This window comes from Lycium barbarum, chromosome 9 (genome assembly GCF_019175385.1).
Source record: "Lycium barbarum isolate Lr01 chromosome 9, ASM1917538v2, whole genome shotgun sequence".
Taxonomy (NCBI): Eukaryota; Viridiplantae; Streptophyta; class Magnoliopsida; order Solanales; family Solanaceae; genus Lycium; species Lycium barbarum.
The window spans coordinates 107,946,784-107,972,842 of NC_083345.1; the positions used below are offsets into that span (position 1 = coordinate 107,946,784).

General features: G+C 35.7%; 1 protein-coding gene and 1 long non-coding RNA gene across 4 annotated transcripts; both read left to right on the forward strand.

The window, feature by feature from the left end:
- The first annotated feature begins 1,188 nt into the window (after positions 1 to 1,188).
- On the forward strand, positions 1,189 to 18,405 carry LOC132609316 (BAG-associated GRAM protein 1-like). 3 transcript variants are annotated; one of them, XM_060323229.1, is made up of 18 exons: positions 1,198 to 1,760; positions 5,173 to 5,223; positions 5,399 to 5,496; positions 6,781 to 6,856; positions 7,033 to 7,161; positions 7,283 to 7,329; positions 9,598 to 9,715; positions 9,820 to 9,936; positions 10,397 to 10,426; positions 10,531 to 10,630; positions 11,558 to 11,664; positions 14,685 to 14,828; positions 14,913 to 15,017; positions 16,419 to 16,565; positions 16,672 to 16,725; positions 16,893 to 16,956; positions 17,868 to 17,929; positions 18,049 to 18,405. In XM_060323229.1, the coding sequence occupies exons 1-18, from the start codon at positions 1,587 to 1,589 to the stop codon at positions 18,166 to 18,168; spliced, it is 1,743 nt and encodes a 580-aa protein (XP_060179212.1). In that variant the 5' UTR covers positions 1,198 to 1,586; the 3' UTR covers positions 18,169 to 18,405. The 3 variants fall into 3 exon arrangements, 2 of the variants coding, with proteins under 2 accessions (XP_060179213.1, XP_060179212.1); XR_009570797.1 differs by lacking the exons at positions 17,868 to 17,929; positions 18,049 to 18,405 and having other exon boundaries at positions 1,193 to 1,760; positions 16,423 to 16,565; XM_060323230.1 differs by lacking the exons at positions 16,419 to 16,565; positions 16,672 to 16,725; positions 16,893 to 16,956; positions 17,868 to 17,929; positions 18,049 to 18,405 and adding an exon at positions 15,477 to 16,403 and having other exon boundaries at positions 1,189 to 1,760.
- Positions 18,406 to 22,175: 3,770 nt separating this feature from the next.
- On the forward strand, positions 22,176 to 24,112 carry LOC132609317 (uncharacterized). Its single transcript, XR_009570798.1, has 2 exons — positions 22,176 to 22,735; positions 22,922 to 24,112. It is a non-coding gene; the product is annotated as an uncharacterized LOC132609317 (long non-coding RNA).
- Positions 24,113 to 26,059: the final 1,947 nt, after the last annotated feature.

Here is a 26,059-nt window from a genome sequence, read left to right on the forward strand (position 1 = left end):
GCTACCTCCTTTCTCTTTCTCCTTTTCCGATTCCAGTATGCGACGTAAACGTAGAAAACAAATTCATATCTATCCAAGTGTGAGTTGTCAACAATTATATTAGCCCCATCTAAGTAATTTTTCTTTTGGTTGAAATAAACTTTATCGCAAACTAGAAGGTCGTGTAACTACAAAATTGAACTTTTTTTATTCAATAGTCATACTAGACTTGCTAAAGAAAAATAAGCACTACTTTTTCCCAAGTAGAGCCAAAAACAAGAAGTTCCACCAAAACTCACGTGGACGGCTTTTTCAAGAAAATGAAAGGATAGACTTTCTTTGAATTCCAACTTCCAACTAAACTTCTAGGCGCTATAAATCCCATACCCAATCTTCCTTGTTAGTCAATTCCGAAAATCTAGTCAAACTCAAACATCATGTTCATGATTACAAAAATGGATTAAAATGTCGTTTAAATAGTGGCTATTTAATTCTCTTTCTACGCTATTTAACTTTCAATAATGTCCGATTTAGAACTCTAGCTCTTCCTCCATTTTCTTCTCTCATAATCCCAACAATACCCCTTACCCTCCCTGTAATTCAATTTAAAACTGGAAAAAGGGTCAAATATACCCTTGTATCGAAATAGTTTAAATGTACTTCTCGTTATATTTTTCGTCCAAAATATACACCTTCCGTTGTACTTTTTGTCCAAATATATGACTCAGTTAGTCCCTCCTATTATACTTTGGCACAAATTACCCTTAATTTTGATGGAGGAACACGCATCAAACTCAAATTAAAATGAAGTCACCCATAATTTTAAATACCCGATTACTTTAAAAACCCACCCATTTATGCATCCCGTATAGGAACAATCCCTTCATTTTCCATAGTACGTGGGTTAGGGAAATTACGCTCTATATTTATTGTTGAAAGTATTCACACCTTTTAGCCCATACTTTGTGTATAAACTCCTGATTTTTCTAACATATTTGTATATAAACACCTTTTACACAATACTATACACTTAGATACAAGATTGATACATGATGTATAATGCTCCCCGGAGGTATAATGTGTATTATCATTTTCATGATTACACGAAAAAAAAAAAAAAGGGTTAAACTGTAATTTACACGGAGACTATTTATTTAATTCTCTTTGTACGCTGCCATTTAACTTTCAACAATGTCCAATATAGAAGTCTCCCACTTCCTCCATTTTCTTTTCTCATAATCCCAAAAATACCCCCCAAATCCTCCCTGCATTCAATTTTCGAAAATCCAATCAAACTTCATTCTTATGATGACACCAAACAGGGTTAAAACTGTCATTTAAATAGTGACTATTTAATTCATCTTTCAACGCAACAATTTAACTTTCAACAATGTCCAATTTATAGAACTCTCCTTGTTCCTCCTGCTCATCCTTTCTTTGACAATTGACTTCTCTTTCACAGTGTATATATATACATATACATACATACACTAGGAATGTTTAATTTGACCACTTTTGTTTGATCCAAGACATTTTCAACTATACACAAAAATTGATCACGCCCAACTCTAGTCCTTGGCTGGAAATATAATCTTAAGGGGGAATAGATGATTGTGGAGACGGCGTTGGAAGTATTAGTGCCGTCTTGGTGGGAGGTGAAAATCACCGTAGCCGCGACGGCGTTTGTTATAATTTCTTACTGCTTCTTTAATCTTGGCGGTGATGGTAATGGTGGTGGCGCCGATGATGATTCTAGTGTTGGCATTGATGATAAAGACAAGGTTTTTTTTTTTTTTTAATTCTATGGTTTTTATGCATATCTGAGAGAATTTAATTTAGTAACCGCTTGTTGTTGTTATTGATTTTAATTTTAGTACAACAACAACAGCAATGTTAATTTTAGTGACAAAAAGGTTATTGGAGTTTGATTTATTCACGGGATAAAATCGGGTCCATGGCTTGAGTTTTGAACTGTGCGCCACTGGCTTGCGGGAATTTATCGGTTATTAAATAAATTTGGACATTGATGATGAGGTTTTGGGGCTAATTTAGAAGCATTTACAAGATTTTTTTGATGGTGCATTTTACAACTACATTGCTTTCTTCAATATTTCCATCATAGCTTTTACTCTTGCATTTCTTTCAAACCAATTTGCTGAAAAACGATTTTCTTGAGCCGAGGGTCTATCTGAAACATCCTCTCTACCCCACAAAGGGAGGGGTGAGGTCTGCGTACATCATACCCTCCCTAGAACTCACGTGTGGGATTACACTAGGTATGTTGTTGAGGTCTGCGTACATCATACCCTCCCTAGAACTCACGTGTGGGATTACACTAGGTATGTTGTTGTTGTATTTAATTGAGTGCAATGTCTTTTCTGGAATTACGTAATGGAGCCGTATCAGTTAGTTACATGAAACTGTTTTGAAGTGATAGAAAATGATTTTGTTATTGCGAAAACTACACTGTTTATACTTGGTTAAAAGCTTTTTTTATGTATACATAGTAGGTGTTAAACCCCCTTGGACTTCTTCGTGTGTTTACTTCTTCATATTTTGAACCCCCTAATCGCAAATCCTGGCTCCACCACTGTGCGTGATGGCAATTATATAAAAAAGGTGAAGAATCATATTGCATTGATACCCTAGTAATTTTGAATAGAGGAGGTTTTCTTTTGGAAGTAGAAGGCCACTGGGAATAGAAGGCTTCTTTAGAATGTTGCTGGTTTTAAAAGTAAAGGAAGGCTTTTCTAATTAAGTTAGTCTTTTGAAAATGCAAAACTTTGCCTCGATATATTTTATCTTAGGCAGGTAAAGGCCAGATTCACTTTGTTTTTTTTTTTTTTTTGTTTGTTTGTTTCTTAATTAATTAAGAGCCATTGCTTACTTGAGTGTCTTGGTAATGAATTGATGCCAAGAATCAGGAAACACAATTGCATTTCTGCTTGACTGACTTCTTTGTTTATATTCTTGTCGTAAATGCTGCCGCGGAAGGGTTGGGCTAGGATTGTGGTTGGTGGTCATATTAGTCTCCTACTAAATTCTAAAATGTGTGAAGTGATGTGTTTTGCCAGAAATTTGTTTTAACTGGTTTATGATTGAGGCATAGTAGTAGTTGTAGTATGTTGTAGCGTGGGATGCGTTGCGCACCAGGCTTATTGTATTTGAAGTTAAATATGTGTTAGTTTAAGCTAGTGGACCCATTTTGTAGTTAGCTATATGTTGATTTTTTTGTTTTTTTGGGAAGTGTAAAAAGTGGATCAATATTTTTTTTTTTTTTTTTTTTTGATGCTGATATGTATGAGGTGAATGTTCCGTTTCAAGAAAGTCGACATTACTTTCAAGTTTGAAGAATCCAACTTGAAACGAAGAACTCAATTTGAAGCAAGGAGTATACACTTTTTGAAGTAAGGAGCTATGTTACTCGGACTCTCCTAAAATGTCGTCGGGTGTGTGTCAGATCCTTCAAAAGTAGTGTATTTTTGGAGGATCCGACACGGGTGCGACAACACTTTCGAAGAGTCCGAGTAACTTAGGTAAGGAGTATACACTTGGTTATTTGCGAGAAAAACTAACCAGTAAAATTTAAAGCACTTGGCAGCAGACTTTTGGAATTTTGAACTTCTCGGCTGATTTATGTTTAAACATGTTCCTTTAAGAGTTGGTAAATACAAGAAATCTGCCAAGCATTGATGATTTTTACTTTTAAACTGCATCTGTTCTAGGTTAAATGCTTCCTTTTTTTTTTTTTTTTTTTTAAATGTCCCAATACTAACCACTCCTAAAGCTACACTTTTAACCATATATTACATCCTCCCAGATCATATGACCTAGGTCGGTTTATGATGGTTGACTTAATTTATTCAGTTTAACGCTGAAAAATGGTTGATTTCTACTTCAATAGAAATTGTAAATTTAAAGTCCCCAGGGAAAACACTATGAAATCATTAAGATAAACAAGAACTCCTGGGGAAACCGTAGTCAAATACTTTTGAAAAGATAAATTTGAGAAGACTGAGTTGAAGAAGGCTGATGTTGACTTCGTAGATAATATATAAGTTAAACAAGATGGAGAGGTCATGGTAATATATTCCACAATAGTTGTGAATGCCTCACCTTTCTAATCCACAGAAACCACAAAGTAATCAGTGGTAGCCAGTGGTAGCCACTCATCGCTTAACATAAACAATCTATGTTATGAAATCCTAATGTAATGTATGTGCCAAGTTAAAATAAGAAATTCAATTTGGAATTGAAGAATATTTTCTATGTAAAAGATTTTTCATAATTATCAGTAATAATGACACTCATCTCTTGGATACAGGTTATTAGGTAATGGGCTGATATTTTAACATTAATGTATATTATGTTTACTTTAGATTTTTTTTTTTTTTTTTAATGACAAGGGAACCCGCAGCCGCTACCCTTTGGGTGCGCACAGGGTACCCCTGTGCAGTAGCCCGCAAACCACACAGGAGAGGTAACCCGCACTAGGCAAGCCATGTGCGACGAGCTCGACCCAAAAGGCAAAATCCCGTACTTTTGTAGGCGAGGGGTTTTGAACCTAAGACCTGCATTATGAAAGCCCCATGCTCAACCAACTGAGCCACCCTTGTGGGTTACTTTAGAAAGTTTATCAGGAGGCCTGATTACAGGAATCTCCCACTTTAGTGAGGAAGTTTCTTTGTGAGAAAATTTCCCTTCATTTGAGATTTATGAACCTTGATGGTTGCCTTAACTGGATAAGATTACTAGATTAGATAGCAGTGTTGTCAAAGGCGCGCTTAAAGCGCGCTAAAGCCCTGAAGCGAGGCTCAAAACATGTTAAGCGCTTCGCCTCACTTTATGTGCGCTTCAGTGTCATTATCAAGGCTCCAAGACATACTTTTCTTTGCCAATGAGCCTCTCTTGAAGAGATGACACTAGATAATTGATATTTCACTTTATCGTTATGTTTTTACAATTTGTTAGTCCATATATTTGTTATTCATGCTTATTATTATTAGTCTTGGGCTAAACATATATGTATTTTTATATCAGCTAGATAGTCATTTTTTTAGGTTATTGCTTTTTTGTTTCCTTTTTGGCTTTTGTTTCCATTTCTCTTTGGAAGTGTGTGGTTATAAACTAGTTTTTTATTTACATTGAGTAATTTCGACTTGTTTGACATGTAGTTGTACACTTATTTTGTAGATGAGCCAATTAAAAGGAGACCCTCAAGCTAATTCTGCATATATAATCAAGGTATTTCTGAACTTGGTGATCGTGCAATATGTTATCACTCGTCTCTAATTGCGGTGTATTGTACTCTATTACTACAAATGCAATGCATTAAATTGACTCATGTGTTGGGATTTTAAATGCATGTAATAGCTATGTTAGGAATTCATAGTTGACTAGTATTTTTCCTATGTTCCAGGTCGAACTGTTAGCTGCTAAAAATCTCATTGCTGCTAATTTGAATGGCACGTCAGATCCATACGTAATCATCACTTGCGGTGCCCAAAAAAGATTTAGGTGATTGCATCTATTTTTGTTATCCTGTTATCTTGGATGGCTAGTCATATAAATAGATGTCACCTAGTTATATCTATATTTCCTTTTATTGCTATGACTGAAACCAAGTTGCATTGTTGAAGAGGAAGTGTGATGATTTTCTTGTGCGAGTACATATTTGTAAAATGAATGTCAAAACATGTCACAAGCATGAGAGATTAGTTGATTTGGTCCCTTGCGGTTGCTACTAAAGTCATTTGAACAAGCATTTTTATTCTTTTTTTTTTTTTTTTTTTAACTTGAAGATCAATTTAAGGACCTTATTACATCTTAGTCCTTTCCTTTTTCTGAAAGTTCGTGCTAGTTCTGCTTTTTGCTGGTATGATGATTTTCTTCTGTTTTTCATCATCTTCTAGATTTTTTAAATAATAATGTCGGCTATGGAAATATTGTTAAAATGAGATGAAGTTGTTTTGAACTTTATGTTGGAGAAAACGAACAATATCTTATATTGGTATTTGATTTGGTTTTAAGATGGTATTTTACTGAATGTACTCTATAGTAACCTATGTTGCTCGGACTCTTCCCTTTCGCTGCTGCACCCGTGTTGACATGGGTGTGGGTCAACCAATTTTGGTACTTTGACCAAAATCGAGGGAGAAATGCTGTATAGATTCAATGATTTATGTAATCAAAACACAAGCTATGGTGAAATTGAAGAAAATGGAATAACTTGTATATAGAATTTTTTATGTAACTCCTTTTCCTGTTATCTCCTTCCGAGACTCTCCTCAGGTTTTCCACTTAATATCTCATAATTTAGGTTTTAATAACTCTATTTTTAGAATTTTGCCAAATCTCCGCACCCGTATCCGTACCTGGATCCTTACCCATGAATTTTAAAATTTAGATCATGACGAATCCGACCTCTAGATCTGTACCCGTATACGACACCCGCACCCGAGTCCTAGCAACATAGGTAGTAACCGTTGAAAGTCAGTTACAGCTTCTTTAATCAGCTGAGAGCATACATTCTTTTTCTCAGTTAGTTGGTTTGTAACAATGCATACAATCTATGATTTGTCTTTAAATTCATCATCAGAAGCATTTTTTTTTGGGGGGGGGGGGGGGGGGGGGGTGATAGTTATGTTCACAAGGCTTGAGACATATGTTTGTGCCCAAACGTTGGAGAAGTTCTTTTTTTTTTTTTTTTTTTTAGACAGTTTTGATACAAAAGCATATATTCAGCATGTGTTGTTGCATCTGATTAACATGTCTCAAAGTGTACTCTTGTACCTGTTGTAGTTCAATGATCCCTGGTTCAAGAAATCCTATGTGGGGGGAGGAGTTCAACTTTTCTGTTGATGAGCTTCCAGCAGAGGTAAGCTATTCTACACATCTTGCCAAATGAAGCACAAGTGCTATATTGTATTTTTGTAACACACTTTGGAGATAGTGCTCTAATTGATTTGTTACATTAACCTGTGGCTACATCGGTTTGGTGTTATTGATCATTTTCTTTAGAATAATTCTCTATTGTGTTTGATTGTGGGGCAGATAAATGTGACAATATATGATTGGGACATAATTTGGAAAAGTGCTGTTCTTGGTTCTGTGACTGTACCTGTTGAAAATGAAGGTCAGACAGGTGCAGTTTGGCATACATTGAACAGCACATCAGGACAGGTATCTATTGATTATCATCTTCTTGTTTTCCTTTATCTTTTGGAATAATGCATCATGGTTTTGCTTGATGTTGTGGATGTTCTATTCCAATGAAACTAAATCATGCCCTTTTCTTTTCCAGGTTTGTCTTCACATTAAAACAGTAAAACTCAATGTCAATTCATCAAGGTAGGCTTTGCCTTCTTTTTGGGGTCTTATATTTCTTCCTGTTTGAATGTAAACCATTTTTTGTGGGACTAATGCTATTTACTAAAATGCTTAACCTGATAATGTTCATTTTAGTTTATTAGGGTCCCTTCCTTTTGTCCATGCATTCTCTGCCTCTGCCTCTTCAATTTACATACTATATCTAGATTTATGTGCTATAAAGAATTTTGTGATTGGATTACTTACAAAGATGTTTATGTGTAATGTCACGAAGTAGTTGAATAGCTCTTTTTCCCCTTTTCCTTTCCTCCCTCTTAAAGTCTCCTAATGGTTGGGATGCTGCAAATGATCCTTCTATGATGTTTTGATGAGTTACGCTGGAAGGAATCTTGGGTATGACCCTGGTTTGTTAGGAGCTACTGTAAGGCATGTGACTTGAGAATATAGTGCAAACTTTGAAACTTCGGTTTGTGCATATGATAAATCTGTGTTATTAATGGCGCGTTTTAGGCACGTTTTAACCCGGAAGCTAGATGCAGTATAAGTTAAGCTCCTTGCTTCGCCTGTGAGTTTAATGAAGGTACCGAGGTACTGTGGCTTGTGTCTCATTGCCCGTGGGCTCTAAAAGATAACTATTCTTTTGTTAAGGGGGCTCTAAAGGATAAATATAGTTGACGAAGTGGTTCTTAAGGGGATCACAGAGTAGTTGAGCATGAGAGGTCCCAAGTTTGATCTCAGCTACAATGCTCTTTGTGAGTCCGTTTTCTATGCCTTGGTAGGTAGAGTTATCCGATGCCTTTTGGTTGTGAGCTCTAGGAAGCTGCCCCCTGCATTAGTCGATGTGTGAGGTTGGCTCAATATCACCAAACCAAAAGCTGCTATAGTGATACACTTGTCAAGGAAATGTTATTTCTGAAATTGGAAATTAGAAATTTTAAATCCTAGTCATAAACCTGAATTAAGAACATAAACCTGTATCTTTGCATCTGATCAGAAATTTCAACTGACTTTGAACTTGATTGGACAAATGTTGTGTTATCACTGATTATAGGAAATTTGAAGGAAAAAATAAGATCCTAGTCATTAAACTTCAATTAAAAACATAAAGTTGTATCTTTGCATCTGATCCGAAATTTATAAAGCGACTTGATTTGTACTTCAAATATTTCATTTAAGTATAGCCTGTTTTCAATTCTTTCGTATAATTGCTCGTCTTTATAGGTATGTTTCTTTGAATATATATTTGTTTTATGTTTTGTTCAGTTGTGCCTTTCACTAAAGCCTACGCTCTCATTGCAATTAAAGCCCAAAAAAGAGCTTGGTGTTTAATACTGATTTACGTGTGGCTTTGTATCCTGCTAAAGTCCTCGCACGTTTTAATGAACTAGGTTCAGGTTGTGAAGTTGTAGATGTCACGGTTCTGAAATGACTTGAATGTATCTAAGAGGATATTTTCAGTTCCCTAAGTTATGTTTTATAGAGCTTGTATGGTTGTTAAGCATTCAACATCATTTGTCAGTAAAACACAGTTCTTAGAACATAGCTTATATAGCCATTATGAAGAAGTTAGACAGTATTTTCCCTTTTATGGGACACTTTTTTTTTTTTTTGACTTAAAAAAAAGAAAAAAAAAGGAGGAGTCCCACAAAAGGGAAAGTACTGTCTAACTTCTTCATAATGGCTATCCTTTTCTAATAGTTCTGTTTTGATAAGTGAGTCATTTTTTAATAGTTTGAAAGGATATGGGTGTGATAACACATGATGATAACATATAGGCTGGTCTTGAAGAAATAATAATATAGTGTGATTAAGTTACCAGTTTCAAAAAAAATATAGTGTGATAAATTATCTTTAATTCGTTACTGTTATAGGTGGGTAGTAATAAGAAGAGGGGGAAGTGAGGGAAAATTAACCAAGCAATGCAACACTTCTGTGAGAAAAGGGGGAGGGGGGAGAAAGAGCAGGTATGATTTTGCTGATCCTTTATTTCGCTAGTTAAGTGGATGATAAGATATAATCTAATTTCTTTGTGTTGCAATCTTTAGATAATGCTTTTAATTTACAATTTAAAAAGTATTAACAATTCGAACATTACTCGCTTTCAATGGAGAGTTGCAGGAGACTTATTTAGAATAAGTTACTCTTCCTATTGCTGGAAAATTATTTATCCATCAGCAAAATAATTGATGATAAATTGCTATCTTCCATAGCTATTTCACCAAAAAATAATACTTCTGTGAGCTGGTGGATAACGTTCTTTCCCTTACTGTTTTCTTTCTGGTGTCTTAGGGGTTTGAATGGTTGTGCTAATACTCGTAGAAGGATTGCTTCGGATAAAGAAGGGCCTACTGTGGTTCATCAGAAACCTGGGCCACTGCAAACAATTTTTGATCTTCCTGCTGATGAGGCAAGTGCTGATTTAGTTTTATAGAGGTCTCTTGGTTTTGCAAGGACACTAAGTCGGAAAACTAGACTATTCAGCTTGATTGCTGAAGGATCCATTAATTGCAGGTTGTTGAACATAGTTATTCTTGTGCACTTGAGAGGTCATTTTTGTATCATGGACGTATGTATGTCTCCTCATGGCACATTTGCTTCCATTCAAATGTATTCTCAAAGCAAATGAAGGTCAGTTCCACCTTAAGTTCTATGCCCTAAATTGGAAGTTGGAACCTTATGGATCTGCTCTCTGAACTTCTTCACTTGTAATATTTGTTTGTTTGTCTGTCTTTTTGCCCAATGCTAATTAGTTTGTTCTGGGTGCATTACTTCCATTCAAGAGCCTAGTTACAAATATTTCTAATGCGACCTTGCTAGTGGATACTGTGAACCTTGGAGAATGTTATTCAAAAATTTGTTGGAAACTTTTTCTGATTGATAAAAAAAAATTGAATTCGGCTAAAGACATTCCTTTTCTAATTCTCTAGTATATGCGGTTCTATGTCCTAATATTTCGCTTTCGAAGCCTGAATCTAACTGGTCAAGATTCTAACCTGCAATTTTGATATAGTTAATTCATCTCAAGAATGCTGACACTTGTGTATTCTAGGCTGCTTATTTGACCATGCTTATATTTCTCTTTTCACAGGTAGTTATTCCTTTAGGAGATATTGATGAGGTATGATATCATTATCTGTGTATGTTATCAGGATTGTCACAGTGCTTGGGATGGTTGTCTGGGCAATATTTTGGAAATTGATGGTAGTGTTATTTTGCTTTTAGATAAGGAGGAGCCAGCATGCATTCATTAACCCTGCTATTACAATAATTCTACGTACAGGTGCTGGTGGCCATGGGGTACCTCCTTTAGGAAATCCTGATGGTTAGTAAATCATTCTATTTTCTAACTTCAATTTCAGTTATTTTATATGTTTTTTCTTCCTTTATATGAGTCAGCAAGTTGTATAATGAATGAGCTTCTCCTTCACTTTTTTGAGTTTCAGTCTGTTAGGAGGAAAGCCCCATCCAAACTGATTTGGGGTTGAGGTGTAGACTGATTGATTGATTTTTTAGGAGGAGATAATCTGATGACATGTATAACTCTTGTAGACTCCTAGCGCGATAATGCAAGTCTAAAGTTCATGCCAAGTTTTCCACCTAATCCTTGGCTGACTCAAAATAGTATCTACTTCAATAAGACCCGCAAGGGTGGCTCAGTTGGTTGAACATGGGACTTTCATAATGGAGGTCTCAGGTTCGAAACCCCCTGCCTACGACAGTAGGGGATTTGCCTTCTGGGTCGAGCTCGTCGCACCGGGCTTGCCTAGTGCGGGTTACCTCTTCTGTGTGGTTTGCGAGCTATTGCACAGGAGCTGGGTTTACCCTGTGCGCACCCGAAGGGTAGCGGCTGCGGGTTCCCATGTCATAAAAAAAAAATAGTATCTATTTCAATAAAAGAGAATGAAATTTTAAGTACCACGTCTAATATGATCCAGAATTAGTCAGGACCTAGTTTTAAACTTCTCATTGCAACAGTTTCCTGTTTCTGCCACTTAATACTCTAAAAGCTTTTTGGAAAAAAAAAAGAGGAAAAAGAACTCTAAAAGCTTCCTGTTAGCCCCACATGTTCTTCTAGTTAACAACAAACTAAAAACTATACCCAATTAACTCCTCTATCAAGTGAAAACAAGATACAAATTGCGCGAGGAGAAGTTCTTTATGTTAAACTCATGTTAGATGGGTGAATTTAATATTGAGATTTTGGATTCTTAATATCTATTTATTAATCACATAACTTTTCAACTTCCAGGGAGAGTACGATATATGTTCGCATCTTTTTGGAATAGGAATCATGCAATTAAAGCCTTGCAACGCTCAGCAACAAACTATCATGCCATGCTAGAAGCAGAGAAAAAGGTTTCTTCTGTGCTTTTAATTAGTCCTTTTTTCTGATTATCTGAGACATTAAACAGTTATACATTCTTAGTTTTGATCAAGTTAATTATAATTTTTTTTTTTTTAATCAAGACAGTTATACATTCTTAGCTAGCGTTTAGCCATAGATTCCCAAAAACTAATTGAAAAACTTGATTTGGGTGAAGTTGAGAATGTGTCAGTTTGGCCATAGTTTTTCAAAACATATTTCACTTTTTGTTTAGGAAGGTGTGGAGGACCCACATTAGGGTAGAAGGCTAGTATATAAGTCTCGTTATCTTTCCTTATTAGTAGGCGCATTAGCGCATTATAATTTCTTGTGCTTTGATTTATGTTATTATTTGGTACTTTCTGTACTTTGATTACTCTATTTTATCTGTGCCGCTTTCGTGATTTGCATTTCCATATCTCTTTGAATTCCTTGATTATCCTGTTTTACTGTGTCGCTTGCATTATTTCATTGCAATATCGTTTTAAATCTTTTAACCTTATCTGAAACAGCCATCCTACCTTGGTAGGAGTAAGGTCTGCGTACATTATACCCTCCCCAGACCCCAAGATGTGGGATTTCACTGGGCTGTTGTTGTTGTTGTTGTTTTGGAAAACATGAAACATTACTTATACCCGTAAGTTATAAAAACTATCAAGAATATCCAACCATACAAAACATACATACTGGCTAATCCCAAATTATGCAGAACATGATATTTTAATAATGATTGCTAATAACACACTTACTAGCTAACTACAATTCAAATTACAGTATAAAGATCCATCCGTGCAAGAATTAAAACAACGGTAGTAACTAGCTATTCTTTAATATAATCTACCTGCATTGTACGAACAATCTTCACTTTATAGAAGAGACTGCTTTAATTGTGGAAACATGATAGATACGGCTTTAATAGAGGAACATGGTAGATAGAATTAGTTGGGTCATAAATATATGTTTTTTTTTTTAAAAAAAAAAAAATACAAAAGTTTGGGGTAGTTTTTAAAAGTTTTGAAAAGGCCAAAACATAGATCATGGTCCAAAAACAGGTTTGAGCCAGAATTTGGGAATTTGAAGATTTGTTTTCAAAATCTGTCAAAATTTTATGGCCATTTGAAAACAAATCTTCTAAATATGCTCCCAAAATCTACGGCTAAACGGGAGCTTAGTGAAGGTTGCTTGTAGAACATCCTAGAAATCAACATGCCTGCTGCACTGTGTTTTCCTCTTTATTAATGAGATTGGGAAATCCCATATACAAGATCAAGGTGTATACAAAACGTAGAGGATCTAAAAGAAAGACATGATTATCTACAAAGAGCATCAACACTAATTCAATATCACTTAGTGCTCCATAAGTTATACAGATTTTTTTCCAATAGTCTGTACGAACATGTTTTCTATCCTTTCAAACGCTCTCCTATCTCTCTCTCTTGGCATATTAGCTACATGAGTGCTGGAGGAGCTCTTCTGATGCTCTCTTTTTCTTCTATTTCTCCTAATTTATACCTAGAAGCACCTCTCTTACAGTCCCTAGTATCACCTCTTACACTCAACATCATGCGCCAGACCATACACCATAATCTGTATTCAATAGGACAATGAACTAGTATCCTCTTCCACCTGCTTCACTGTGCTGCACATTGGAAAATATTTCCTACTTAAGTTAGCTGTAGCAAAGGACTCAAATAGTGTGTAGGATCAGTATCATGTAAGCTACATGTACTAATGCATTATAGCATAGTAGGCATCAAATTTAGGATTTTCTTCTATTTATCTCACTTCTAATAGATGCAAGAGTTCCGCTAGCATAGGTAATATCTCTATTTACACTCAAGGTAAGAAGTAGACTTTGGATACCAGTATGATTATGATTACCATTTTGATGTATCTCTCACGAAGAGATATGCAGTGGTAGAAAGCCGATTAGGGTGATTAACATTCGGGCATATTTGTGTACGTTCCAGCATGTGAATGGGTATAGAATCTAAAGGAAGAAAATAAACAAGGAAAAGGACTGGAATACATGTCTTGACTTGTGATGGATGATTCAATTGCCTAGTAGTGCAAAAGAACGACAAAAAACACCCTACTTTATGTGCTTGTATAATGTCTTACAACCGAATAGACCCTTGTTCCAAGAAAAAAAAGGTGATTGCTTTCATGGGGCAAGGTTTTTCAGATCAATTGTATGAATATGATCCTAGACAATAATTTGTATCATCGAGCAGAGACATGGGCCTTTTGAGGGCTGAAGCGACTTCATCTCTATAGTCTCTCTTTCATGTGGAGACTTGACTTTTTTAGTGTAGCTTATTGTCAATTAGATAACATCGTGATTACTTGGTTTCAAATAGGATTGGATCAATTAGGTTTAGAAAGGAAGGGTTATGGCTTGTAAGCCAACGCAAACATGTCGTAAGTAGCCTTTACAAGTCTAATTCAAGGCGATTGCATTGTGTAACTGTGCAAGGAAGGTCCCAATCAACCGATAAGTGCTTTAGAAAAAACTTGTGTGACTCATGCGGAGGCTTTAATTTACATGTTAATTGTTGCCTGCCTAAATAATTTTTAGTACAAAAGGATGAAGCTCATGTTTCATTTTTCATAAGCATCTTATCAACTTGTTGACCAAGCAGAAGAGCGAATGAATACACCTTTGATTTTGGAGGCATCAAAACATTTCCATGTCAGTGGTATAGCAATTGTTGTTCTTTTTTTGATGGGTAAAATACTTTGGTATAGCAATTTGTTGTTGTCACTGCATACTTTTGATGTTATGTAATGATATTTTTTGATGTGAGCTTGTCGAAGCGACATCATGTGCAGACGTGTTCTTAATCTCAGCAGTTTTTAATTTGCTTATGAATCTAGAATGTAAGAAATTTGTTCTTATTTATAGTGTCTTTTGGTCATGAGAATTTCCCCCAGAATTTCTATCTGTACCTGTTGCGTTTATCTTCTTGGTTATGACCCCCCATCCCCACAAATTTTCCATCTTGTTTGTTAGGAGAGAGAACGGTCAGCACTACGGGCACATAGCAGCTCAGTTAAAAGAAGTAAAAAGCTGGATATGAGTCGGGAAGAAAATGTGCCAAGGACTGAGAAATCTCAGCCTTTTATTAAAGAAGAAGTCCTTTCTGGCATATACAATGTATGTATGCGACCTAGGCTCTTATCTTTTAGCAAACGTGAACCTTATTGATACATGATTTAAGATTTTATGATAAATTTTCAGGACATCTTCCCATGCACACCTCAGCAGTTTTTTGACTTACTATTGGCTGATGATTCAAATTTCATTAGCGAGTACCGAACATCACGCAAAGATTCTAAACTCAATGTAAGTTCGATGTTCCTTGTTTCATACAGTTAGAACACTTTTGTGAAATGTGCTTCTTATTTTATGCATTTCATGCCTTGAGTACTACATTTTTGTGTTTTTTTCCTCTCATTTTCTTTTTCTGGGGAAGGGGGATGTTTTACTACTGATGGATATCAAAATAATTTCTAGCTCAAGTGAAATGCATCTTTTGGGGCATGGGCTCAGTCAAAAGTAAAAGAGGTTGGTAATAGCTGAGTTCCAACAGGAAGTAAGCAAGAAAAACTGAAGAACCGGTAATATTTATTATCAGGTTGCAGTGCTTCTGGTGCAGTTTCTTATTAATCTCTATCTATTTATTGGAAAACAATGTAAGCAGAAAAAGTGAACTTGGTGGAAATTATTTGCTCCATATCTTGAATGTGATGGTATGTTGTGTGTTATATATCCAAATCTGCGTGGTGTTATACTGCACTGCAGATATGCCCAGGCCTGTCAGAAGGAGCTGACGAAGAGCAAGGGTTGCTGCTGATGGTTTGGAACATGAAAGTAGCACTGAGGGAAGAGCATGTTAGGAGATTTAGTGGGGAAGACTTCTGGAATAGAATGGAAAGAAGAATGATACGACAACTTCTGGAATAGAATGGAAAGAAAAATGATACGATAACTCTAGGAAATACTCTTTAGATCGATGAGGCATCAAACCATAAAGCTGGAGTTGCATATCACAATCTGAAAAACATTACTTGCTCAAATTATTTTATCTTCTGAAGTCTGATGAATTAGATGCATTACTGTATCTAATCCCTATTCCTACACAAAGGATTTTATGATCAACAGGGAATAAATGCTTATATTGTACTGTTACTTAGCAACTTTAAGTCACCTAAAATATGAGTGGACAATTTAGTCTTAGTCACTTTTTCCTGCATACTGCAACAATTTCCTTAATTAATAAAGGGTATCCTTAATTCTGGGAAAAAAAAATCAATGATGCTAAATAAAAAAATTAAGGAGTAAGAAAGTGTTAATATGAGTTACTTATGGAACAAAAAAGAAGTAACCTTTCAGAAGGATGAAAACAACTGCTTATATTTACGTGATGTGTTCTTTGTAGACTGGACCTCTTTCTTTCCTTTTGTCAGTTAAATTCAACTGACCACTGCTGATTTACTAAATTAGTTTTGAAGCACCAAAATTTCGGACTTCAAGAAGAAGAGGAAGTAAATATAATATGACGTAGTTGTCACAGGCGTACATTTTTTTCTGCAATGAGATTAACGAAATTTAACGCATCTTTGGAAGGAGATATTACTCTATGTTCAGTTGGTCCTGTCTAGCTTTAGTGACCTCAAAATAGAAATTGCTTTACTCCTGTGGCCTTAATGGTGGCTAAACTTTCGAATGTCTTCATTTTCTTAGATAGGTCAATGGCATTCTGCTGATGAGTATGATGGCCAAGTCAGAGAGATTACATTCAGAACCATATGTAACAGTCCTATGTGTCCCCCAGATTCAGCAATGACGGAGTACCAGCATGCCATTTTGTCACCAGATAAGAAAAAGCTGGTATCTCTCATCATTTCTTTTGCCACTTATTTACTGGTTGGAGGTTGCTTTTATGCTATAATTATTTGTCGTTTATTATTTTAATTTACCATTTTCCTTTCTTTAGGTTTTTGAGACTGTACAACAGGCCCATGATGTCCCATTTGGGTCATGCTTTGAGGTATTGCTGGGTTTTGGTCATCAAACCATATTCTTTTTCCAGTATTTGTGGTTTCTGTTGTGTGGAGGTCCTTGTAGATCACCCTGCATGCTTTGTACCATCGCTTTATCTGTTATAGGATTGCGCTTACTTATTTTTCTTACTGATTAGATTTGATATTGAATCAGGTCCACTGTAGGTGGTCGTTAGAGGCATCTTCTGAATCGTCCTGTGTTATAGACATAAAAGTTGGTAAGTTTCTTCTAGGCTATGGTTTCTCATTCAGTTGGAAGTGTTCAATCCACTATTCATTTGTCAACTTTTGCTTGTTGAAAAGAATTTCGGGGTCCTGGTCTACCGATTCTTTATGGTAATTTTTGATGAAAGATTCTTTCTAGAAATAGACCAGGATCTGGAATATTTGTCTAAATTGTTCAGGTTGTAATGCACCATCAGGAATGACTTTGCCTTTCTGAGAATTCAACTAGTCTGTGTCATTAATCAACCTCTAAGCATCTTTTGGCCACTCATCTTCCGAATCATCCTTGTGTTACACTTCTGGCGATCTTCTAGCTTTATTATTTTCTTCTGTAAGTTATCATACTAGTCACCTTGTAGTAACCGATAAATTCCCGAGGCTAAAGTTGCACGGTTCGAACTTTGGCGGATAATTAGCCCCGTACCCTTCTCCACTTAAGTACCAAGCTTTTGCCTGCAACAGGCCGTTCGAACCTATGACGTGCGCCAAAACCCACACATCATAGGTTGCGCTCTTACCACAATGGGGGACTGCCACCCTTATCATCTATCATGCTTGGACTTTAGTGGGTGTGAATCTGTTAGCCTCTTGCAATGTTAGAGCCTTCACTTGTGATTCCCAAGTTCCACTTTCTAAGATCATTCAATCTTAAACTGCAGTTAGATCATTTCTTGAGTAATCCAAGCTGATTGATCTGTATTTACACTGTCATCATTATTCGAGTATATCTATCTGTGTGAATTATAGCATGATACAGGCTAACACGTAGTTTATAGGTGTCAATTGTGTTATTTGATGATGGGTACTGTAGCAACTGCGGTAAAATAAAATTTCAACCATTTTACATAATCAAGAATGAGGATATGATGTTGTAAAGGTGAACTAATTTCCGAGATTCAAACAGGTGCGCATTTCAAGAAATGGTGTATTATGCAGTCTAAAATTAAGGCAGGAGCTGTTGACGAGGTAATTTTCGCCTCTGCAAGGTTTTCGTGCTATTCCTATATGTGCAGCAAAAGTGACTCTCAAGAGATTGATTATGTCATCTTTTCCCCCTTTACTCTCTTTCCACCATCCCCATGCAGTACAAGAAGGAGGTCGCAATAATGATAGGCATGGCTCGTCAATGCATTGAATCCAGAATCTCAGGAAGTGAAATACAAAATGCTGCATCTGAGCCTTCCATTACTCAAGAAAACATCTAATGTAGGCTGTATTTAGCTTCAGGAATCTTGTAATTGTTATATAATTCTGTTTTGCTTGTTTGTAAGTAAGATAGTCCCATAAGTCCCATGTAATTTCATCACAATCTTTGGATAGTAATTGCACCCTATTCCTCAAACGGAGGTCAAGTGGTGCGCTTTTGTAAATTTATGGACACGATTTTGTATTAAGATAGATGATTTTCTTTTATCTAATATCCTCAAATATACTTTTCTCAATGTTGCTCTTCTTAATTTAAGGGTGGAAATATATTGTCACAACTTGTCAATTGCCAGAGCAGCTTCTCTCTAGTCAAGCTTCCCCCTTAATCTGCGAACAAGACGCAGTAGTTGAAGGAAAATTTAACTGATGTTGTTGAAAGCAGTGAACTGAACTTACTTAAATCTTAAGCTTTGACCAATATGAGCAGTACATGTGTTGCTATAACGGTCTTGAGGCGGCAGCGGAATTCCTTGTTGGGTAAGTTTGGATGTAGGATAGACTGTTGGTCAGATTATAATGGATTGTACATACCGTGGTTAGAGTAGCATTCAAATGCTCACACTTCATGCAGTGTTCTAGAATTAAAATCCACCCGACATGCACACTAGCTGTCATTCCGGTTTGAATAGAAATATTCTAAGACATGAATAAATGGAGGGTAAATCTTTTACTTGCATCCGATGTTTACATCAACAGTTATATATGTATGGAAGGTACATGTCTTGCATTTATTGGGTCATAGTAAACACTAAGAAGGATTGAATGCTCAATTGAGTGCCATAGAAAGAGGGAAGGCAAACTGAAACTGAATGCTGTCCTTGGATAAAGGCAAATCCATCAATTAACCACATAAATATTGTACCCACAAAACAATACATTAAAACATGATACAGCATAAGACAATACGTTATGAAACGATTGATAACAACCATCCAAACAAGCTGTTAGGAGGAAGCTTATGTGATTGGGGCAAACCTAAGAAGTTGCTGTAATTAACTTCAAAGAGAAACTAAGTTTATTCCATGATCAGACACCATCATTTATGCAACCACATAACAGTGAGGCTTGTTGTATCTCTAAATCAGCGAAGTATTTGAAAATCAACATTTTGTTCAATGCACCAACGTAGCTTGGACACTACTAGAGACAACTATGTCCATATCAGCTCCAGTTCCACTGGCAGAAGAGAGACAAGAACTTTCTGAGTCACAGAGAAGAAATATTACCTCCTCCGTCTCAATTTATGTGAAGGTGTTTGACTGGGCATGAAGTTTAAGAACGAAAAGAAGATTTATGAAACTTGTCTTCCAAAATAAACTATGATATTTATGTAGCTATAAATCATCTCATTGAGAGTAAAATAAAAGGTCTAAGTTAAATTATTATTATTATATATATAGAAAGGTATCATTCTTTTTTGGTCCAAAAGTGACACATCAATCGAGGCGGATTGAGTAATACATTTAGTTCTAGTAACCACTAATCTCGCCTAAAAATGTGATGTCCATATTGGATTATGTGATCACCTCATCTAAAAGTTAAAGCTGCTTGACAGAATATACTTTTATTTACTTAAGGCAATGCTTTTCAAATTCTCATCATCTAGTGATTTTGATTTTTTACTACTAAATAAGAAATCAAAACTATTTTCATGCACTTCAAATTATTCAAATCTATTTTGAAGTGACAAATCAGTCTACTATGTATAAGAAGCATTCAACTCTAAAAGATTCTTCAAGAGACTTTGTGATTTCGCTATCAACATTTTCATCAAATTGTTTCTTTCTATATATTACATGTTTCTTACGAAATTTAGGTTCTTTCCTTAGCAAAAATCATAGCAATTGCAAATCTTTCTTCTCTTTATTTTTGAGAAAAGATATTAAACCTCTTAGCCGAGCTATGACAACATCAACATGCATATCTTTAGATTATAAAATTTTACTAATTGAGTTAACCGCAAATAATATATCATACCAAATAGTCATACCCAATAAAAATTCAAGATCTTTAAGCTTATATGTTTCTAAACAAGTAGCTTCACTTTTAGTTTTTGGATCCTCACTAACTTGTACTAGTTTCAATAAAGCATCTCTTATTTATGGTGCTTGAAATCTTAATACTTTAATACTTTCAATACGACTTTCCCGACTTGTCTGTGACAACGATATAAGAGTTAGTAGAAGAAGCAAAAAAGCGTATATATCTTGTGTCACTCCAAAGAATGATATAGCTTTCTTACAAGAATTAGCCATGTTACAAGTATCAAAATTAAATTATGACAACCACAAGATGTATAAAATGCTAACACTTACATCGAGGAGTCTTTTTGTTACATCTCGTATTTTCGTGCGTTGGAAAGCGTGCGAGTTAAATGACATTAGTAACGGAAGCGAGGTTATCCCCCAACCTTATAGGCGGTATTGATGGGACAAATGTGTTATAAATATTAGAAGTTAAACAAAGCTACGAAAATAAGTTTCGTCGAGGTTCGAAATTTATTTAAATTAAATACAGTCCAAGCTATAATATCCTGTATTTTTGGACTAGGAAATCGAATCGTCTAGCATGAGAAAATTGTACCGACTGTATGTTTTGGTCATAGTCAAACATGAAAATAAAAGAATTCGGTGTATACGAGAAATGGAGTCCCGAGATGATTTAAGAAGGAAAAGTGTGACGACGATGACTGGAAATAATATTTTATGTGTACCAAAATGAACTATAGACGAGTGCTATATCACATAATTATGATAATGAGTATATAAAGTGTATTAAAAATAATTGTTATAAAGGTGAATTGAATAAGTATTACGGGTGCACAATTATCGTGGGAAACAAAGTGAGGCAATTTAGAAACAAAGTGGACAAGTGTAAAGATTGATGAGTTCATGTGGGCCATGAAAAAAAAAACAAATATAAAGCAATGCATGGCTGTACAGCTGTACTATATATTATTTGGTGGGTGGACGGGACAATTACAATTAGTAAGCAAGAATGGGGCTGGACCCCACGACATCATGAAAAAAAAAAGGTGGCATTAAAATATGCAGATGGGAGTGATGAGTCATGCACATTAAAGTGCATAATGACACGTACAAAAGAAAGGATGCTGAATCCCTTTCTCTTTTTAAGCATTCAAACTTAAATCTTTCCCATTTTGCCATAATAACAAACGTACCACATCATTATTTTCTCTCTAGCTAATTATTTTGTTGTTTCAATATGCAAGGAAGCAACAACGTGACTTCCATTTATATGGAAACAACGCAGTTTTGAATTGATAGAGCACCAACGTGACTTGGTATTTTACGGAAGAAAAATGTATTTTTTTTTCTCAAGAACAATATTCGAATTTTGCTCACTGCTTCGATCTCGTTATTCCGTCTTATCGTGTTGTTGAATTCGGGCTTTTTTCGTAGTGAAGTAAGGTGGAAGAAGATTATTTCTTGGAATATAAGGTAAGAATTCTCCTCTACTAGATATATTTAAATTCATCCAGGCCATAGTTAAATTGAGAGACGGGAACTACAAAATTAATTGCGAAAAATCGGATAAATTGTTATTATTACCATGTGGACTGTTTGGTGGTTGTCATAAATTGTTTGGTGTGCTGGAATATCGTGAGATGGGTTGTAGTTGTTGTTGTTGTGTTTATTGTTATATTATGGATATACGAAAATAAAGAAGTGTATACAAGCATTGGTATACGAATGTATATTGGGCTGTTTTGGAAGCGATTTAAGAATGAATTTAATTCTAATTTGATATGAAATTGTTGGTATTGTTGTTGCTAGTATTTTTATTGATGTTTGGCTAAGTTGGAATTTCGAGGATTGTTAAGTTTACAGGGAAATGCTGCCCGAATTTTGTTAAGTTTCATTCGTACTTGGATTGGTTAGTAAGTGATGTGGATAATCTAACTGTGACCTATGTTATCTTGATTTTAGACCTACGAGCTCGAGAAGTAGACGTTGGACATTAGATAGAGTTCAAGGTATGTGAGGCTAGTCCTTTCTTTCTATGGCATGAATCTTATAGCTTGACCCTCTTTTTATCCATGAGTTTCCTTAAGTTCCGGAAAATATGAGTCTATGTCCATAATTAGCCACACAAGGTAATGAGTAAAGTATAGAAATCCCAATACTCATGTTGTGATGATCCTATGATGTTAATGATGTTATTTATTTCTTACACTCATCTTATATGCTAATTCCTTCAAGGTGAGGCAGGATGTCAATGAATATTCCATAATGACGTCGGAAGCCACCGACCTTACGTCACTCCGATATAGTTATAGCTTTTGCTTGGGCTCTTATGCATGCTTTATATATATATATGTATGTATTTTCTCACACCGCGCCGCACTATAGTCGGCCGGGCAGGCACGTAGATGTGCACACCACTATAGTGGGCAGCTTATACCCCGGACGCGGGAGGCCTGGACGCAGGCTATGATTATCACACCGCTCCTACATGGACGGGCAGCTTATACATTATCACACCGTACCTATATGGACGGGCAGCTTATATATGTATACATACATGACATGATAATGATTATGAGTAAGTCAGCATGCATTATTTCATTTATATTTGACAGCCAGTATAGATTGCTCTTTCTTGATGCTTCCTTATTTCATTGATGCCTTCCTATTTCATTGATATATTGTTATTGTTTATGCCTCTCATACTCAGTACAATATTCGTACTGACGTCCGTTTTCTTCGGACGCTGTGTTCATGCCCACAGGTAGACAAGGAGGTGAGCTTGATCCAGATTCTTAGTAGCTGTCAGCTGATTGAGAGCACTCCATTGTTCGGAGGTGCTTATGATCCTTCTTTTGGTATATATGCATATTTTGGGCACAACGAAGTCTTGTTCCGTCTATATGTTTAGTATGTCAGTAGAGGCTCGTAGATACGCAGTGTGGGTCAGATGGTCTCACAAGATGTTATTATTATGTATATATTATTTTGGTGGCCGAGAGGCAAAAGTGGTATAAGTATTTATGTTTCTATATAAAATATAATTTTCCTACAATTCGTGTATAAAATTGGTAAAAGAGCATTAAATGAGTAAGATGAGTATTAGAGCGAGTGGTGCTCGGTGGCTAGCCCCGGGTACCCGTCACGGTCCCTAGCTGGGTCGTGACAGAAGTGGTATCAGAGCAGTTCGTCCTAGGAAGTGTCTACGAGCCGTGTCTAGTAGAGTCTTGTTTATAGTGTGTAGCGCGCCACGCCAATAAACAGGAGGCTACCGGGCATTTAGGAAAAATGACCATCTTTCATCTTAAGAGATCGTGCGATAGAGCCAAAAGATAGGAAATGGTATCCCTTATATACTGATCTTTGATTTTAGCAAGAGAGTGGTGTCGACAAGAGAAGACAAATAATGCTACTGGAAATTACAGAGATTAATATTTCATTAAGGTTACGTTATCAGAAATTGTATATACGGAATGGCGACTGGTCATCATCACGGTTAGTAATTGTGAATATAGTAAGAAAATGGATTGAATGTATATATATTTATGATAAGTTCAGTTACAAAGTGTGAACAGAAGAAGCTGAAGAAATTAGTAAAAAGATAAGTAAGCAGGGTATATGTTAGATATAGTGCGAATGTTGCAGGTATGATTGAAATGTCGCTAGAGATTAAAAAGGGGAAGTGAACAGAAGAGTATAACAGGTACAGTTTGAATTGGACATACGAGGTAAGTTCATCATTTCTATACAGTTGTTGATATCGGGAGCCCTGTGTGGCTATGATATGCTATATATATATGTTGGCCCTGTGACGCATTGTTGGTATTTTCTGCGTGTAGGTTTTGGGATAGTAAGAAATACAGAGGAAACTCTGTCAAAAATTTTCTTAAAAAAAAAAAGAATAATAATAATAATAATAAATCTTGAAAAGTCATGTCAACAGTAGTGATAGGATTTGATCAAAGAATAAATTTTATGCATAATTGATTAAGGGAGAGGGGGGGGGGGGGGGGGCGTGTAGTGGAAGTAAATATTGATTAATAGATAAGTTTTATTAAGGAATATGTAATCCACGTGCCACTGGTAAAATAGGACCAAGAGACTATTTACTATTAAGTATAGCTAATGGTGACACATATAGGACCAGACATTATTTCTTTAGAGTAATGACAAAAGGGGGGGAGACCCCACGGTCCACTAATATTCTATAACTATTGTCATACCATTGATGAATATACTTACCTCTTAAGAATGTATGTGTAAATGTTCCTATGACCAGCAAACGATGAGCTAGCATGGAAAAATATGTATTTTCCTTTTTCTAAAATTAAGTTAGGCAAAGTCCCCTTAAAAAAAAAAAAAAATTGTGTAATTGCCTAAATGAGAAATATAGTGGAGAATGGTATTAAGTTAAGCAAGGAGAGACACGACATGATAGAAGAGTAACTGATTCTTCATAAGATCACCATATCCAGTATATTTATACAGGACTAGTTTAACATTCGACGACGAATGTTCTAAAGGGGGGAAGAATGTTACATCTCGTATTTTCGTGCGTTGGAAAGCGTGCGAGTTAAATGACATTAGTAACGGAAGCGAGGTTATCCCCCAACCTTATAGGCGGTATTGATGGGACAAATGTGTTATAAATATTAGAAGTTAAACAAAGCTACGAAAATAAGTTTCGTCGAGGTTCGAAATTTATTTAAATTAAATACAGTCCAAGCTATAATATCCTGTATTTTTGGACTAGGAAATTGAATCGTCTAGCATGAGAAAATTGTACCGACTGTATGTTTTGGTCATAGTCAAACATGAAAATAAAAGAATTCGGTGTATACGAGAAATGGAGTCCCGAGATGATTTAAGAAGGAAAAGTGTGACGACGATGACTGGAAATAATATTTTATGTGTACCAAAATGAACTATAGACGAGTGCTATATCACATAATTATGATAATGAGTATATAAAGTGTATTAAAAATAATTGTTATAAAGGTGAATTGAATAAGTATTACGGGTGCACAATTATCGTGGGAAACAAAGTGAGGCAATTTAGAAACAAAGTGGACAAGTGTAAAGATTGATGAGTTCATGTGGGCCATGAAAAAAAAAACAAATATAAAGCAATGCATGGCTGTACAGCTGTACTATATATTATTTGGTGGGTGGACGGGACAATTACAATTAGTAAGCAAGAATGGGGCTGGACCCCACGACATCATGAAAAAAAAAAGGTGGCATTAAAATATGCAGATGGGAGTGATGAGTCATGCACATTAAAGTGCATAATGACACGTACAAAAGAAAGGATGCTGAATCCCTTTCTCTTTTTAAGCATTCAAACTTAAATCTTTCCCATTTTGCCATAATAACAAACGTACCACATCATTATTTTCTCTCTAGCTAATTATTTTGTTGTTTCAATATGCAAGGAAGCAACAACGTGACTTCCATTTATATGGAAACAACGCAGTTTTGAATTGATAGAGCACCAACGTGACTTGGTATTTTACGGAAGAAAAATGTATTTTTTTTTTCTCAAGAACAATATTCGAATTTTGCTCACTGCTTCGATCTCGTTATTCCGTCTTATCGTGTTGTTGAATTCGGGCTTTTTTCGTAGTGAAGTAAGGTGGAAGAAGATTATTTCTTGGAATATAAGGTAAGAATTCTCCTCTACTAGATATATTTAAATTCATCCAGGCCATAGTTAAATTGAGAGACGGGAACTACAAAATTAATTGCGAAAAATCGGATAAATTGTTATTATTACCATGTGGACTGTTTGGTGGTTGTCATAAATTGTTTGGTGTGCTGGAATATCGTGAGATGGGTTGTAGTTGTTGTTGTTGTTGTGTTTATTGTTATATTATGGATATACGAAAATAAAGAAGTGTAT